Below are 18617 nucleotides of genomic sequence, written 5' to 3'. Positions count from 1 at the left end.
GGGTCACAATTTGTATCGACTAAAGAAATAGTAGGAATTCCCAAAATGGCACATTCCCGAAGAGCTATATACTCTTTTTGCTGATCAAGGACGATCACAATGTCTGGCAATCTCGTCATATATTTGATCCCGCCGAGATACCTTTGTAAGGTAGATAATTTTCTCTTCAAGATTGCCACATCTCTTTTTGGGAGATGGTGGAATTTTCCCATTTTTTCTTCCGCTCTTAAGTCTCTAAATTGAGAAAGTCTAGTTTTCGTAATCGACCAATTCGTTAACATACCACTGAACCACTTTTTATTAACATAATGACAACGAGCCCTTATTGCAGCTGATGCTACTAAATCTGTTGCTCTTTTTTTGGTACCAACAATTAAGAAACTTTTTCCCTGACTTGCTGCATCAAAAACTAAATCACAAGCTTCTGATAAAAAACGGGCCGTTCTAGCGAGATTTATAATATGAGTACCTTTACGCTTTGCCGAAATGTAAGGGGCCATTTTAGGATTCCATTTCTTAATACCATGACCAAAATGAACTCCTGCTTCTATCATCTCTTTCAAATTAATGTTCCAATATCTTCTTGTCATTTTTTCCACACTTCCTTTTTTTTTCATCCTAACATTCCATTACGGAATTTATTTCTTTTTGAAGATTAAGAAAGATCCGAAATAGCTTGAAATAAATAAAATAATAATTGTTCTGAGAGAACCTTGTACTAAGAGTTGGCCATTGATACATTGATACATGGTATAAACAAAACCTTAATTTAATGAATTAACTGACTTGTTTTACTTATTAAAATAAAAATCTTAAAAATCTAAAATTTAACCTGTTAGTGTTCTAAGTTCAAAAGTCTAGTAAAGTAAAAAATATGTTTTATGTATCCTTAGGGTTAAATGTTAAATGGGGGTTTTTATGTCTCATAAAAATTGTTTGTTACGTCAGAATCTGAAGAAACTAATTCTGTATGGAGAAACAAAAAATCTCTCATTTCCGACGCGAATAGATTTTTTTTTTTTATTTCGAAATAAAGGTTCTTGTCTTGTGGGGAACGATGCACAAATTTTTGGAATCCGGTACCAACAGGTATAATCCCCCCCAGAACTACGTTTTCTTTCAAGCCTTTCAACCAATCAATGCGACCTCGTAGGGCAGCTTTTGCTAAAACTCGAGCAGTTTCTTGAAAACTTGCTTCAGATATGAAACTTTGGGTATTCAGGGAAGCCCTTGTTATTCCCAATAAGATTGCCCGATAATAGATCGATTCATCCAAAGCTCGCCCTGCTCGTTCCGCTCGCAATAGTCCGATTAATTCCCCAGGCGAAAAAACATTAGACATTCCATCTTCGGAAACCCGCACTTTTGATGTTACTTGGCGTATAATAATCTCTATATGTCTATTATGGATCTGTACCCCTTGGGATCGATAAACCTTTTGGATTTTATTAACCAAAGAAATACGACTTTGGGCTATGGTTAGCTCAGCTCCAATCAAGAATCCCCAAGGGACCCCAAGAATTCTTGGTATACGCTCATTCCAATCCTCAATTCTCCTTTCGAGATTGGGGGATAATGAATCAATTGAACGCGCTTCAAAGATTTGTTCCACTTTTGGAAGACCTTGCGTTATGTCACTAGATCTCGATTTTTCATATATAAACGTAACTAACCTATCTCCCTTGTAAAGGATTTCTCCATAATGACCATTAACAGTTGCTCCTGTAGTGGCCAAATAAGGTTTAGCTGCTCTTATAACAAAGGAATCCATATTTACACTGAAAATTTGACCAGATTTTTTTATGTGCGATTTAAATAGACATACATTTTCACAAATAAATTGTCCAAGGTGAATTATTGCCAATGTCTCTTCCCAAGAATCATGATGGACAAAGTGACAATTCAAAAGGAATGGATCCAACATTATGTTACTATCGAAATTGGAAATCCTTTTATTTTCATCTATTAAAGAGTATTTAAGTTCTTGAAGTACTTGGAAGGTTTGTTTCAAATTGTCAACGAACAAATATTTTTTTAGCAGGATTTTATTATGCGTTAGTAAATAGTAAGATGAAGAAAAATGCGATATACTAGCTACAATAGCCCCTAAGGGCCCAAAAATTTCTAGAATAGGAATTCTAGGATTCCATTCTTTTATCGCATTGGGATGTTTTGAATTCTTGAATAAACCAATTCGAGAACAGTTGGATGCCGACAAAATCATCAAAGATTGGTATTCTTTATTTCGATTCAACAAAGTGCCAATAGCTTCTTGATGTTGGCTAAGTGATTCAATCTTCGCCTTGGAATAAAAAGAATTGCTATTGGCGCGATCTAACCTATTATGGGGAGTCGGTCCTCCACTTGTCCTATCATACCTTTTTCGTGTATACGAAATAGTGGACTTGACTAACTCAATTCTTAGGAAATCGCGAATAAGATCATTTGCTCTTACCTCAACAAGGGAAGCACCAGCCTTTTCTTTTTCTTCTTGTTCCCAATTCACTACTAAGCAAGTTCTAACAAATTGACTATTTGTGTGATAAATTCTTTGAGTTAACTTGCTATTTTCATGATAAATAAAATTGACAAGTCGAATTTGGAGATTATTTTCTTCTTGCAAGAGATCCTGCGGGAAAAGTGTTGCTAAATTTCTTCCTTCGTCCATTTCATATGCCACTGTAGGGCGAACGGAAACAAAATACTTTTCCTTGCTCTTGAGAATTTTTTTCCGTTGAACATAGACCCAATTTTTCTTTTTTTTTGATTCCTTAGAATCTTTTTTTTGTCTTTCTGGCGGTATCAAACACCCACCTAATATCTTATCTGCCTCTTCAGGAAAATGAATATCTCCGGAAAATATTTTGAGTTCCGTATGGCTTTTTTTTCTCTTCACTCGGACCAGTCCGCCTAGTCCACTTCTTGTATTTTTTGTGAGTTGTGTATCCACTCCAATAATACTATTGTCAAGTATCTTTAGGGATGAAGATCTCGGCAAGATATGAAGTTCTTGAAGAATGAAAAAAAACCGATCTACTTCTTTTTGGTATTTTAGACTAAATTCTTTTGTTCCTCGATGCTCAATCAAACCCTCTTTTTTTAAGATGGAATCTTCCTCTGGGCTCTCGTATTCGTCCTCTGAGTCTTCTTCTGAGTCTTCCTCTAAAGTACCATATTTTTCCTCGCCGCTTTCCCCGGGGCTGCCATATTCGTCTTCTGAGTCTTCTTCTAAAGTTCCATATTCGTCCTCTTGGGTCCTATATTTGCTCTCTGGGTTCCCATATTCCTCTTCTGAGTCTTTCTCTAAAGTCCTATATTCGTTCTCTGGGTTCCCATATTTGTTTTCTGGGCTCCCATATTCGTTTTCTAGGGTTTCATATTCGTATTCGTCTTCTAGGATTCCATATTTAGATTCTTCTAGGGTTTCATATTCGTCCTCTCGGGTCCTGTATTCGTGTTCTAGGGTCTCATATTCCTCTTCTGAGTCTTCCGCTCGAGTCCTATATTCTTCTTCTAGGGTCCTATATCTAAATTTAACAATTCCTGAACCCTTTTTATCTTTTCTGTATCGGGGATCGTCAAAATAAGCAAAAATAGTATTTCTACGTAAAACACCCATAAAGGGGATTTCAATCGAAATCCCAAAACAGGATATTAGTTCTTTCTCTTGTTCTTGATGATATTGTAATGGAATGACGAACCTATTTCTTCGCTTTTTCGCCAACAAATCTGAATTATCTTGAAAAATAGAAGGATAGATCAAATTCCAATGGCCATTGGACATGATTCGATCCGACGTTGAATAATCAAGAATTTCCCTATCTTTTTTACCATAAGTATTCATTTGATCTTGATCCTTGTGGAGTGAAAAAGACGCTATACTGGATCTGCACATACTTACGGATAATATCCATAAATGGCTTGTTTTTGGTAATCGACGAAGATTACCATATTGATATTCGGGCGCATGGTAAACATCAGTACTCCAGTGCATTTCGCCGTCTGATTCAGAATAAATATGCTTTTGTACCCTTTCTTTAAAATGTAAAGTGGACGTTCCGGCACGAATCTCCGCAATTACTTGTTCAGATTTTACATATTGATCATTTTGCACTAGAATCAAGCTTTTTGAGGGAATATTCACACTATATAGAATATCTTGACTCTGAATAGTTACATGCAAGTCTATATAACATAGAAAAGCAGGCTGTCCATGACGGGTACGTGTGGGGTGAACCAAATTCTCATTGAATTGGATTTTTCCATTCGAAGGGGATCGTACAAGGTCGGCAGTACCCCCTGTGAATACTCCGCCAGTATGAAAAGTTCTTAATGTTAGTTGAGTCCCTGGCTCCCCAATTGATTGACCCGCAATAATACCTACGGCTTCTCCCAATTCCACCAGATCACTATGAGTAGGACTCCGGCCATAGCATAATTGACAGATCCAAGAAGTGCTTCGGCAAGTAAAGGGGGTTCTAATATATATTGGTTGTGCTCGAAATGGTTGTGCTCGAAAGGCAGTTATGAATCGATTGACTAATCCAATTCCAATATCTTGATTTCGCGCGGCAATGCATCGTGAACCGATATATATATCGTCTGCTAATACACGACCAATTAGTGTTTGGACAAAAAGTTTTTCCGTCATCCCATTTTGAGGACTTACAGAAATACCTCGGATAGTACCACAATCTCTTCTACGCACAATAATATGTTGAACTACTTCAACAAGTCTACGTGTAAGATATCCAGCATCTGCTGTTCGTACAGCAGTATCTACAACCCCTTTGCGGGCTCCATAGCAGGAAATTATATATTCTGTCAAAGAAAGTCCCTCGCGTAAATTGCTTTGAATAGGTAAATCAATCATTTGTCCTTGAGGGTCCGACATTAATCCTCTCATACCTACTAATTGGTGTACTTGAGATGCATTTCCTCTGGCTCCTGAAAAAGACATTAGATAGACTGGATTAGAAGGATCCGTTATCCGAAAATTTGAATTCATTTCTTGTTTCAAATATTCACTTGTCGCATACCATATCTCAACAGATTGGCGTAATTTTTCTACCGCGTGTACAGCCCCATAATAATAGTGTTTCTCCAAAAGAAAACTCTGTTGTTCCGCGTCTTGGACTAACCATCCCTTAGAGGGTATTGTTAAAAGATCCTCGATTCCTAACGAAATCGATGTAGTAGTGGCTTGATAGAAGCCCAGAGTCTTTAGTTGATCCAGTATATGGGATGTATATCCCATTCCAAAATGATCTATTAATCTGCTAATAAGTCGTTTCATACCAGTTCCGTCTATCTCTTTATTATGAAAGACCAGATTGGCCCGTTCCGCCATACATAAGTACCCCCTTTTCGGCTGAGTAGGATTCGACAATTGCTGAGTAGGATTCGACAATGGGCCTGAGTCAGTGATTCGAAAATTTAATTAACTTAATTGCCTCAATCTCAATCTGGATTCGCGTGGCAAATAATGATGATACTAGGGAAATCGGAATGCCCCCCGAAAGCAAAGGGGAGGGGCATCGCCGAATCTAACTTTCTTGTTTAGGTAGTGTATGAATAGGCCTGACTAAATCCTTGTACGGCTTCCTCTATTTCTCTATAAAAAGAAATATGACCAAGAGTGGTTCGAATGTATATCGAACGAATTTCTTTTTTTCTATTTCCCATTATTAGATAGTGAGCATAAATCTCATGATAAGTCCCCAAAGATTCATATTGAATTTCAATCGGAACTTCTCTTGACCCAATGACGCGTTGATCCAGGTTCCATCGTAGCCACAAGGGACTATCTAAACTGATTAGTTTTTGTCTATAAGCTCCCAGTGCATCATAAGAACTAGAAAAATGGGGTTCTTTATCTTTCCTATACTTAGAATTATTATTATTGTAATTGACTTTTAAATTTGGATAGTTTCTGAAACTATTATATCTATTTGCACAAATACCTCGACGCTTTCCAATTGTTAATACATAAAGCCCGATAAGCATGTCTTGGGTTGGTACGCAAATAGGATCCCCAATAGCAGGAGATAAGAGATTCATATGAGAAAACATAAGTAAACGGGCTTCCGCCTGAGCTTCCAAGGATAAAGGTAGATGAACAGCCATTTGATCTCCATCAAAGTCTGCATTGAAACCCTTACACACTAATGGGTGTAAAGAAATAGTACGCCCCTCTACTAAAGTGGGTTGAAAGGCCTGTATGCCTAATCTATGCAGAGTAGGTGCTCTATTTAACAGTACAGGATGTCCCCGCATAACTTCTTGAAGTATTTCCCATACAATGGGTTCCTTTTCCCAAATTTTCCTTTTAGCAATCCTGACATTAGAAGTGGCGCGTTTCGTGATTAAATCGCGAATTACAAATAGCTGAAAAAGCTTTATTGCTATCTCTAGAGGTAATCCACATTGATGTAATGAAAGCGAAGGACCCACAACAATGACAGAACGCCCCGAGTAATCGACCCGTTTCCCAAGCAGAGTCTCGCGAAACCTTCCCTCTTTACCTTCAATTACATCTGAAAGTGATTTGTATACTTTATTGTGACCATCCCTCGTCGGTTGCCCGCGGGACCCACTATCAAGAAGTGTATCCACGGCTTCTTGTACCAATTTTTCCTGGCACATTACTAAATCTGCTGGCGCTAATTCACTTCTTTTTAATAGATAGGCAAGATTGTTGTTCCGACGGATAACTCTCTTATAAAGTTCATTAATGTCTGAAGTCACTACTTTATCTCCAGACCTATAAACAATAGGTCTCAATTCGGGAGGAAGAACCGGTAATAAGCACAAAACCATCCATTCTGGTTCTACATTTGTTTGAATAAAATGTTTCGCCAATTGCATGCGTCTAATCAAAAAAACTTTTCTTATTCGTCTTTTTCTATCTTCCCACTCATCTCCACTATACCCCTCGTCTTCTAATTCCTTCCATTCGACCAAAGAATTCTCTATAATAATTCGCAAATCCAAATCTGCTAATTGTTCTCTAATAGCACCTGCTCCTGTCGCAATTTCCCGATTTCGAAATGTTGCAAAGCCTGGGGTAGAAAAAAAGGGAGAAATGCTGTGGTTACAGGATGCAATTTCCTCTTCGAATAAACCTCGTAATCGTAAAAAAGTGGGTTTTTTAGTGCTGGGCCTAGCAAAAGAGAAATCGCCGTATACTAGGCCCTCCAACTTCTTAAGAGGTTTATCTAAAAGATTCGCGATATAACTAGGAAGACCTTTCAAATACCACACATGAGTCACGGGACATGCGAGTTTGATGTATCCCATTTGATATCTTCGTATCCGAGAATCCACAAATTCTACCCCGCATTTTTGGCAAAATCTTTCGTCTTCGTTTTCAGCTCCGCTCGCTCGAGAATTGCCACAACCGCAAATCCCGCTTTTTATGGGTCCAAAGATTCTTTCGCAAAACAATCCATCTTTTTCTGGTTTATCGGTTTTATAATGAAAAGTAGAGGGCCTTGTGACTTCGCCAACGGCTTCTCCATTAGGTAGGTTTTTGTTAGCCCAAGCCTTTATTTGTTGAGGGGAAACGAGTCCAATTTGAAGTTGTTGATGTTTATATTGGTCAATCATAAAATAGAAATAAGAAAAGAATTTATATTTATTCCGATCAAACTTCCTCCCTATTAACCTGGAAGTTCTTTTCAGATACAAGGAAATGATTCAGTTCTAGAGCCAAAGATCGTAGTTCTCGAACGAGCACTCGAAAAGATTCTGGAGGATCCTCATGATTAGGTATTCTTTTTCCCCAGATCGTAGCATTAAGTATTTCTTGGCGAGCTATAAGATGGTCAGATTTATAAGTAAGTATCTCTTGTAAAATATGAGCAACACCAAATCCTTCTAAAGCCCAAACTTCCATTTCTCCTACTCGTTGTCCCCCTTGCTTGGCTCTTCCTCTAACCGGTTGTTGTGTAACAAGTGAGTAGGGCCCAGTAGAACGCCCATGAATTTTCTCATCAACTTGATGAATTAATTTTAAGATATAGGACTTCCCTATTAGAACAGGTTGCTCAAAGGGGTCGCCTGTTCTTCCATCAAATATTCTGCTTTTTCCCGGGTACTCGGGTTCAAATACCCATGGATTTTTTGTTTCTTTACTGGCTTCATATAATTCTGAAAACACAAGTTTTCTTGAAGCCTCTTGCTCATATCTCTCATCAAAGGGTGCTATTCTATAATGTTTCTTTAGCAGATCCCCCGCTAATCCGAGCGAGCTTTCAAATATTTGTCCCACATTCATTCGGGAGGGTACTCCTAAGGGATTGAAGACCATATCAACGGGTGTTCCATCTTGCAAATAGGGCATATCTTGCCTAGGCAAAATTTTGGAAATGATCCCTTTATTCCCATGTCTTCCGGCTACTTTATCCCCAACTTTGATTTCACGTTTCTGTAAAATATATACACGAACCATTATGTCGAGGGGGTCCCTTTGGATCCATTTCACATCGATAACGCGCCCTCTTCCACCTATAGGTAATTTCAGAGAAGTTTCTTTTGAAGTGGAAACCTCAAGGCCGAATATGGCCCGTAATAATCCAGCTTCTGCGATATATGATGATTCGCTCGCTATCTGAGGCGTTAATTTACCTACTAAAATATCACCAGTTTCTACCCAGGATCCCAACCTAACAACTCCATTTTTGTCCAAATTGCGGAGTAAATGTTCTTCTAGATGTGGTATTTCTTTAGTGATTTTTTCAGCGGAGCCCTGGCTTGTCGTATCCGTCTGAATTTCATATTTCCGGATGTGAAAAGAGGTATAAATATCCTCATATACCAAACGTTCGCTAATTAGTACTGCGTCTTCAAAATTGTAACCTTCCCATGGCATATAAGCTACTAATACGTTTTTTCCTAAAGCAAGTTCCCCCCCAACTGTAGCAGCTCCTTCTGCTAAAATTTGTCCTTTTTTAATGGATTTACCCCGTGGAACCCGAGGTTTTTGGTGCATACAAGTATTTTTGTTAGAGCGACGGTGGTTAACTAAAGGAATACTTATAGTCTTCCCACTACTTGATAAAAGTATCTTATGACTATCAGTAGAAATGATCTTTCCCTCGCGTTCGGCTATAACGGAAACCCTCGAATCTAGAGCTGTTTGGCGTTCCAATCCAGTTCCAACAATGCATTTCTCGGACCGAGAAAGTGGAACTGCTTGGCGCTGCATATTAGAACTCATTAAAGCCCGATTCGCATCATTGTGCTCAATAAAAGGAATGAGAGAACCCCCAATAGAAAAATATTGGAAAGGAAAAATACTTCTAACATGAATCTGTTCCCATGCAATAGTCAAGAATTCTTGGCGGTATCTAGCTGGAACAACCTGTTCTTCCTGAATACCTTGATTCAAGGACAAAGAATTTCCTGCTGCTATCATATAATACTCATCTCTATTTGGTGATAGATAAACCACCTGTCTCTCTTTTTTTTCTTTTGCTTTCTCAGCAGATATTTCATAAAACGGACTCTCTATAGATCCCCACAAGTGATCAATTCTCGCATGAATTGCTAAGGATCCAGTAAGTCCAACATTGATTCCTTCAGACGTGTCAATTGGACAAATACGCCCATAGTGACTCGGATGAATATCTCGGCTCCGAAAACTTGCGGTTCTCCCCGTCAACCCTCCAGGACCTAAACAACTCACTTTTCGCCCATGAACAGTTTGTGTCAATGGATTCGTTTGATCAAAAACTTGAGATAATGGGTATGTGCCAAAAAAGGTCTCATAAGTAGTTATTAATAAAATTGAAGTTGAAGTTGGAGTTACCAAAGTTTGGGGAGTCGGTTTCGATTGACGTATGAATACTCTACGAATAGTTTTTTGAACTGCATGTTGTAAACGACCAAGAGCCAATCCGAATTGATCTTGTAACAGATCCGCAACCGAACGAATACGTTTATTTTTCAAGTGATTCATATCGTCATCGTCAAGTATACCCGTTCCAAATTTCATTCCAATCAAATGATCCGTAGCGGCCAATACATCTCGTGGTAACAAGAATGTATTGTTCTGAGGTATATCAAGATTAAGTCTCCGATTCATATTTCGTCGACCAATCCTTCCTAATTCACATTTTTGTTGAAAAAATTTCTTTTGTAATTCCTCGCATAAGGACTCCGAAAATACCAGGTCCCCACCTACACAAGCAAATTGTTGATAAAACTCCAAAATAGCTTTTTCTTTTGACTCAATCCTCTTCTTCTCCTTAGCATTCGGGAAAGACAAGAAAATTTCAGGGTAGGAAACATTATCTAGAATTTCTCTTAGATTCGAACCCATAGCTGATGATAGAACTAGAATAGATATCTTTTGTTTTCTACTCACGCGAGCCCATATCCTTTCTTTTTTATCAATTGCTAATTCCGATCTCCCTCCCCAATCTGATATTATAGTCCCGGTGTAGATAGAAATTCCCTTATGATCTAATTCCGAGCGGTAGTAAATACCAGGACTTAGCAATATTTGATTGATCACAATTCGGTATATTCCATTTATAATAAAGGTTCCTAAGGAATTCATTATAGGAATGTTTCCGATAGAAATGGTTTGCTTTTGCACATCGAAACCAAAAATTAATCTCGCAGATACATATAATTCGGAAGAATAGGTGAGTGATTCATACACAGCATCTCTTTCTTTTATCGAGGGTTCTAGCAATTGATATCCTTTCGCAAATAATTGAAATGCAATTTCGTGATCTGGATCTTTAATTGTTGGAAACTTGTCAAGTTCTTCTGCCAAGGCTTGATTAATGAACCTAAAAAATCCCTCGAATTGGATCTGACTAAATCCGGGTATTGTGGACATTCCCTCGTTTCCATTCCGGAGCATCTTAATCTTAAGTTTCCTGTTTATCAAAGAAAAATTCCATTATCAGCTCACTCTTCATCAATCCCTACGGATTGATCTAGCAATCATGGAATCTATATTCTGTTTACTGAATCACATGAAATTCTAGGGAACTCCACATACGTATTTCATATATGTATTTCATACATATGAATAGAGACCATTTCGACGAAAATTCTAGTTTACCAGGGGTACAAATGAAATGAAAATGAATTGCTAAAATATTCCTACAAAAAAAATTATGCCACTTATACTTTATAATATTCTAATCAGATTGAATGGCAAAGATTTCTCATTTTATCCCCTTTCTATGAATGTAATAAAGCCGTAATATAATACACTAGAAAGTTTTACTTTACTTCGATTTAGAATAGCGTGCTTACTTTAATTTCTAAAAATAATTTGAGGGTTCTTTTTTATTTCGGATCGGAGTAGTATAATTGCTAGAAAATTAAGTATTTCATTGTGGAATTCTAAAATAAAGTAAGTCCCTTTTTTAAGTACATGCCAATCTAATTATCCACCTCTCCCCATATCCATGCTTTTCTTTTATCGTAATTTCACTTGGGTAGGCCAAGATAGTCAGGTTATACTCTAATATCAGAGCAAATTTCCTTTTTTTATTCAAGATATTTAATTTAATACTTTGAAAAATTAAAGCACGATTCCCCATAGAGATATGTACATAAAGGGGATCTTTGGATAATAATGCTGCTCGGACCTAAAGTTCACCTATACACGGATTAAGCATAAAGCCATAATATTTTATTATGCCATTGAAATTGAAGGGGGGGAGATAATACCGATTTAAGAGTAGTTCACTACTGCAATTCAAAAAAGAAAGAGAATTCTAGTTAATGGTTCCAATTTGTTCTGAATTTTGCAGCCTGTGACTAGAAATCCACTTTTCTTCTTTTTCATCTCAATAGAAAGAAATGGGAAGTTTTATTGTGTTAGCAATGTATGTTTTAAGATAGAATCTATCGAGGAGAATAATCGAAACTGGATCAAAAAAAGCAGGAGTATCTTTTTTGAAAAAGATTGGAAAAAAGTAAGTTTAATTATATTCAAAATAAAAGAAAGGGGCTTTTCGTAAGAAAACGTGGATGAATACTTGCTGTTTTCTAGATTTTCGATCGGATTTTTTGGCGGCATGGCCAAGCGGTAAGGCAGGGGACTGCAAATCCTTTATCCCCAGTTCAAATCTGGGTGCCGCCTGATCAATAAAATACTTAGGTTTTCTAGTACTGATCGAATTCAATCAATTTTTACTTCGCATAAGTTCGGGCAAGAGAGTAACTAAGCCTGCCGATACTGGGTTTAGAGAAACCATACCATAGTTCTATCCTTAAACTAGGGTTAGGGTTTGTTTTGGCGGTAGTGGCCAAAATGGTTATCAATAGGGGTGAGGTAGTGTTTCCTTATTCTTTTATTATATGAATTTGAATTGGTTCTTAATTGATTCGATTTGAGAATTTTTAAATACGAGGATAAGATGTCAGAAATCTTGGTATCCAAAGAAAGGTCCCTAAGGGGCATTCTTCTCTTTTTCAATCTAAGATTCCAGAAGGGACTCCACGAAAGAATATCAAGACTTCCTAATTATCATACATTTTTTTATCGTACATCTTATGTGACCTACATACACTAGAGTAACAAAAGGAATAAAAAATCTTCCTATTCCCGCTTCTTCTATTCAGGACATCATTCCCGTACTCTTTCTTTTTTAAGGTAAGGAAAAAAGGGCTTTATAGTATCGTATTTTTAATGCTCTCTAATTCTACAAGAATTCCTATAAGAATTTGTTAGGAGTAAATTCCTTGAACTGATTGATCCATGGCCTTAGGGCAGAAGCCCTTTTTGACTCTGTACCCTTGATTCCACTATGATTATTGATCAATAGTAGAATAATCCCTTCATAGAAATAGGAGACATAATTTAGATGGATATAGTAAGTCTCGCTTGGGCTGCTTTAATGGTAGTCTTTACATTTTCTCTTTCACTAGTAGTATGGGGAAGGAGTGGACTCTAGGGATACGATACTACTAATTGATTAAGTAATCAAATTGTTGTATCAATTCTTTTTTTAATTGATCGTTTTGCATTAATTATTTTGTCAAACGTTATTCTTTAATCTTTTTCTTTAGTTTTGTTTCACTCCTGTAAGAAACTCTTGTATTGTAAGAAAGAGCCATTATACCAATTAAGAATTTCTACTAGAAATGACTAATGGTTAAAAAAAGTTCTATACATAAGAAAATTAGACTTTCTTCCACGGAACTATTCACGGCATATCACACATTTTCCATTTGTTTTATACTCTTTCTTTATTCTTAGAATAATTTTTATTCTCTTTTGAAGCATCTCGCGGGATATTTAAGCATGAAAGATTCGCTGGTTTTTTCCTTTTACTTTTTACTATAGTCTATTCTTATATTATTTTTCTTTCCTTCCATGGATTCTTTGGTCAAGAATTGTCTTCGATTTTTTTATTTTGACCTGATTGAAATTAAGTGGATGCAATGAAAAAAGAAATTGAATTAGACTACTTAACTATTTCAATCTACTAATCTATTCTATGTAGATTCAAAGATAATATAATAGAAAGACTCTAAAGTGTCGTAGAAAAAACTATATGTAGTTCTTTCTACCACACTTTAAGATTCCAACCAGATCCTTTCATTTAAGACTTGGATTTTTTTTATTTAATCCCTTTTTCATTTCTTCAATGATTAATTGGAATTCCACTTAATTATTTTGGCTGACTGTTTTTACATAAATAATAAGTAAAAAAGAAGTAGGAATTAGAATGAACAGTGCAGTAGCAATAAATGCGAGAATATTGACTTCCATAACCTCTTTATTTTTTATTTTCACAATAACTCGGGATGTAATCCCATGGAGAGGAAAAAGGGGTATCTTGTAAATTCAAGGGTAGGGCTTGCATTCTGATAATACTGAATCAATTCAATATTATGAATATCGGATCTATCAAATCAATTCATGGATGAGAGTTATATAGTATAACATAGGAAGATCCTATATCCATACTAAGACCAAAATGGGTTTTTTGATTGGATTAGGAATTCCCTCTTTTTTAATCCTTTTTTTTCTACTTTTTCTTTTCTATATCTCTAACCCACGAGCTTTCTTAATCTTATACAATTTCTCTTCCTTTTTCTTATAGTTATACATACAATTATGTATGTATTATATGAGCAACTTTCTATGGGTCACATAGACATCCAAATAAGCAGTAGAAGTGAGATGGGGAAAAGAGGTCTGAAATAAAAAGGGAATACAATTTATGTATGGATTCCGGTAAAATACCGGTACTCTATTCCATAACAGTGGAATAGGAAATTAAGATGAGGATGGTATCATCATAAAGAAAGATAGAGTAATATCCTAAAATTCTACTAATCCACATATCGTATGTGTGTCTTTCTTTATCTTTATCGATCGGGAGTAGTGAAAAAAATTCCTATACTCCTTCCCTCCCTCTTTAATGAGAGATGCAAAATAAAAAAGTGAAGTAAGGGTGCCCTATGGGTATTTGATCTTGCTCCCTGCCCCTTTTTTTTCATGGAAAAAGGAAATATGAATTTCTCCATTCATTGAACCCTAGTTCGGGACTGACGGGGCTCGAACCCGCAGCTTCCGCCTTGACAGGGCGGTGCTCTGACCAATTGAACTACAATCCCCGCGGGGTGTATGGCATACCCATTCTTAAATAGAACCATAAGAAGATTCGATTCGTCTGTCGTACTCTAAGAAATAGACGAATCATATACTACATACCCACATATTAATATTATATTATACGTGGGTATAGTGAGAGTGACATAACTAGTATGTCGTGATTTTTTATCACTAAAAATGGATAATAATCCACCCTTCAACAAGAAAAACTCTTTTGTTTGTAAGAAAGGAATGAGAGAGATATGGATTAGAAAAAAAAATCCCCTTTTTTATTTCTCTTTTATTTCTATAGATCAGACATTTTATTTTATGGGAGAAAAACAAAAGGATTTAGTTCATATTCACGAAGCCCTAGATTTTTGGGCCGAGCTGGATTTGAACCAGCGTAGACATTGTCAACGAATTTACAGTCCGTCCCCATTAACCACTCGGGCATCGACCCAGGAAGAATTTATTCTAGGGTTTTTGCTAATCTATGATTAACCTCCTTTCATAATACTCCCTACCCCCAGGGGAAGTCGAATCCCCGCTGCCTCCTTGAAAGAGAGATGTCCTGAACCACTAGACGATAGGGGCATCACTAGACGATAGGGCCATATACAACCGCTCGTGATTATACTATAATCATAGTATGAGCAGTTTTTTTGAATTGTCAATATACTCGAAAAGTATAACTAGATCCAAAGCAAAGAGTTTTTCTAACTTTTCTGCTATGTTTTCATCTAGGATTTTTTTAGTTGATGGTTAGATTAATTCATGGATCATCCTCTACCTTTTAGGGAAATTCATTTTAAATGTATAGAATAAGAATGGATTACTAAAAGGGATTCTAGATTAGTTCAGTACAGGTAGTTATTTTATTGATCTAAGATAAGATGAAAAAGAGTCCAATTTTTTTTTTATTTCCATTCCGTGCTTCATTTAGTGTTCAGACCAAAAATGCATTCATCCCGCACTAAGTCATAAAATTCTCTAAAGAGAAAGCTTCAAAAACAAAGAAAAAAGCGAATCAATTTAGTAGAAAAGTACTCTATCAGATTCGAACCAATGACTTACGTCTTAGCACGAGATTACTCTACCACTAATTTAAAAAGCCCTTTATCGGATTTGAACCGATGACTTATGCCTTACCATGGCATTACTCTACCACTGAGTTAAAAGGGCTTTTTATTTAATTCAAAAATTTGCCACTTTGATTTCCCATTATGGGTCTACTGCATAATGTACATATTATATATATATAATATATAGAGATATAGAGAGAGACATTATGTATAGATTGTATATGTATTGATATCTTGAGAGCTCAAAATAAAATTAAGAAAAAAAAACATACCCAACTCTTCTTGGTTCATGGTTTTCCGTTTCCGAAGGCTAGTAAAATAGGCGGATTCTGGAACCCCAAGGATTCAATGGTATATGGAAAATATAAGATTTCCAATCCTAGCGGGAAAAGGCAGGGAACAGATACCCAATAGGATAGGATCCTTGGGAGGAACTTTTGGTAATGGCCTTGATCCTCTATGCTATTTTTTATGTGTTCTTAGTTCTATTGAACTTTTTTGATTCTTTTAAACAAGAATCTAATAAACTAGCATTGAGTCAGTGGAAAAAAGGAGAGAGAGGAAAGTGTTAAATGGAGAGAGTCGACTAATCATAGACTTTTAGGATCTTCTTTACATCAGGTAAATCTGTCAGCCCTGTCCGTTTTTTTCTTTAAGTTACGACTCTTTAAGTTACAACTCTTTGCTTCTTACTTCTATCAAGCCATAGGGAAAGTCTATGATGAATTTGGAAAACTCATCTCACTCTTACTCTATGGCTCGGACTTAATGGGGGAAGAAAACATCTTCTATAATTTCTTTTTTGTTCAATTCTGGACAAAAAAGAAAAGGAAAAAAGGAATTTATAGGGACAGTGTTACCCCCTATATCCCCTAGTTTATATTGTAGGAATAATAAAACAATTTAGCAGTCTGGCACACTTACGTCCTCGCAAAGTAAATAATGATTATTGTAGTCGTAACCGTAGAATAGGATAGGATCCTAATCAAAATAAATACATTTGGTTCAGGCGCTATTAGCAGGGTAAGAAGAGATTTATTTTACAGACCAGAGGGAGAGGGGCTATCTAAATCCTAAAGTAAAGGCGCGCGATCGAAGTAGAAGTACCAATGGCTCAGTGTCATGAACCTTCTCCATCTGATTCAATAAGGGGGAATTAGCCTCCTTGTCAAATGGCTATCCTTGACAAAGGGTACCATTTATACCATAATATACAATGTAGCGGGTATAGTTTAGTGGTAAAAGTGTGATTCGTTCTATTAATAACTGAATTTGAAATGATATACTTAAGGCATCCTTAAGTTTTTTTTTATATTCCGATGAAAACTTTAGTTCTTATAAAGGATTAAATCCTTTTCCTCTCAATAGCATATTGAGGAAGAATATACATTCTGGCGATTTGTACCCAAAAACTAATTTAAATTGCATCCAAAATAAAAATTGGATTATGATATGAGTACAGAGTCGCGAAGCATAATTTTGCATTGGATTTAAGTATTCCAATTTTGAAAATATGAGTAAAGGATCTATGGATGAAGATACAAAAAAGTTGATTTCCAATCGTAACTAAATCTTCTTTTGTTAAAGGATAAGGAAGCCAAATAGCTAAAAAACGATAGTTTTGGTTTACTAGAACCATCCGCATATTGTTTCAGCTCGGTGGAAACCCAATTCTTTTCCTCAGGATCTCTTGAATGAAATTAGGGAACGAAGTAAGTAGATTAGATGGATTTAGATAGAATTTCTATCTCCTACTCTATAAGGATCATCTAGAAAGCAGAGAGCTTTGGTTCCATTCAAATAGAAAAGCTGACATAGATGTTAAGTGGTGAGAATATCCATAAAGGAGCCGAATGAAATCAAAATTTCATGTTCGGTTTTGAATTAGAGACGTTAAAAATAATCAACCAACGTCGACTATAACCCCTAGCCTTCCAAGCTAACGATGCGGGTTCGATTCCCGCTACCCGCTCCATTCTGTATAAAAGGAGTATTCTATTTGTCTAGACATGTTAAAGGCTTGTATTCAAGCCTTTTTTGTCCACCAGTTTCTGGTACTACAGAGCGGAGTAGAGCAGTTTGGTAGCTCACGAGGCTCATAACCTTGAGGTCACGGGTTCGATTCCCGTCTCCGCACTTAGCAGTCTCTATAAAAGGAGTATTCTATTTCTCTAGATATGGTAGAGGGGCGTATCCAACCCTTTTTTATTCATTAGTTCCGGGCCCTAGAGGGCAAAATTGAGCAATTTGCGAAGCCACTTGCCTTCACAAAAAGAAGGCGCAAGGCTTCTCCCTACCTTGCAGAAAATAAAAATGAAATGAAAGGGACAGTCTACCTCTCCCTTCCTTTTAAAAACAGTTTGCCCGTTGTTTGTCTCAGTTAATACCCAATTTTGGGGCTCTGTTGGCTAGTTCTATTTCTGCCTCCGGAGCGCCCTCTTTTTTTGAGGGGGATGCAAAGGAAGGGTAAATATAGTAAGGGATACGGCACTAGACTAATACTTAATTAATACTTAATTTAATATAAGTAGTTAAACAATTAACTAGACTAAACTTTTTATCATAGTACTTTGATAAATTAAGCGGGCGAGCGGCGGGAATCGAACCCGTATCTTCTCCTTGGCAAGGAGATGTTTTACCATTGAACTACGCTCGCTACGGTATATATTTTATAGCGTATATCCGCTTGGGTCGACCGTCTATGTCTGGGTCGACCGTTTCATTTCATTTTCTATTCTATTATATTAGATATTAGAGTTTTCCTTTTTTTATTATCTGTCAATGAATATTCTAATGGGAATTTCATAATACTGAAAGAGAAGAGCTAGCAATTCGGAACGCAAATTGCGTTTTAATACGTCTCACTATTCGAATTTTTTAAATGGCCTTTATTATTTCTTTTTTATGGGGTTACTAAATATTAACCAAATTTAATTTAAGAAATGAGAGAATTCAGA

At 36.5% G+C, this 18617-nt stretch overlaps 1 protein-coding gene and 4 non-coding genes across 5 annotated transcripts; 2 read left to right on the top strand and 3 right to left on the bottom strand.

Moving 5' to 3' along the window:
* Positions 1–218: 218 nt before the first annotated feature.
* On the bottom strand, positions 219–18140 carry LOC123418525 (DNA-directed RNA polymerase subunit beta). The gene has a single exon (XM_045107016.1). The coding sequence runs from the start codon at positions 10874–10876 to the stop codon at positions 7646–7648; it is 3231 nt and encodes a 1076-aa protein (XP_044962951.1). The 5' UTR covers positions 10877–18140; the 3' UTR covers positions 219–7645.
* Positions 12042–12112, top strand: TRNAC-GCA. Its single transcript has one exon. It is a non-coding gene; the product is annotated as a tRNA-Cys (tRNA).
* TRNAY-GUA lies at positions 14957–15038 on the bottom strand. The gene has a single exon. It is a non-coding gene; the product is annotated as a tRNA-Tyr (tRNA).
* On the bottom strand, positions 15689–15760 carry TRNAT-GGU. Its single transcript has one exon. It is a non-coding gene; the product is annotated as a tRNA-Thr (tRNA).
* Positions 17724–17797, top strand: TRNAM-CAU. Its single transcript has one exon. It is a non-coding gene; the product is annotated as a tRNA-Met (tRNA).
* Positions 18141–18617: the final 477 nt, after the last annotated feature.

This window comes from Hordeum vulgare, unplaced genomic scaffold, assembly GCF_904849725.1.
Source record: "Hordeum vulgare subsp. vulgare unplaced genomic scaffold, MorexV3_pseudomolecules_assembly, whole genome shotgun sequence".
NCBI lineage: Eukaryota > Viridiplantae > Streptophyta > Magnoliopsida > Poales > Poaceae > Hordeum > Hordeum vulgare.
The sequence above is the reverse complement of the archived record's forward strand: the minus strand, read 5'-3'. Positions and strand labels throughout refer to the sequence as shown.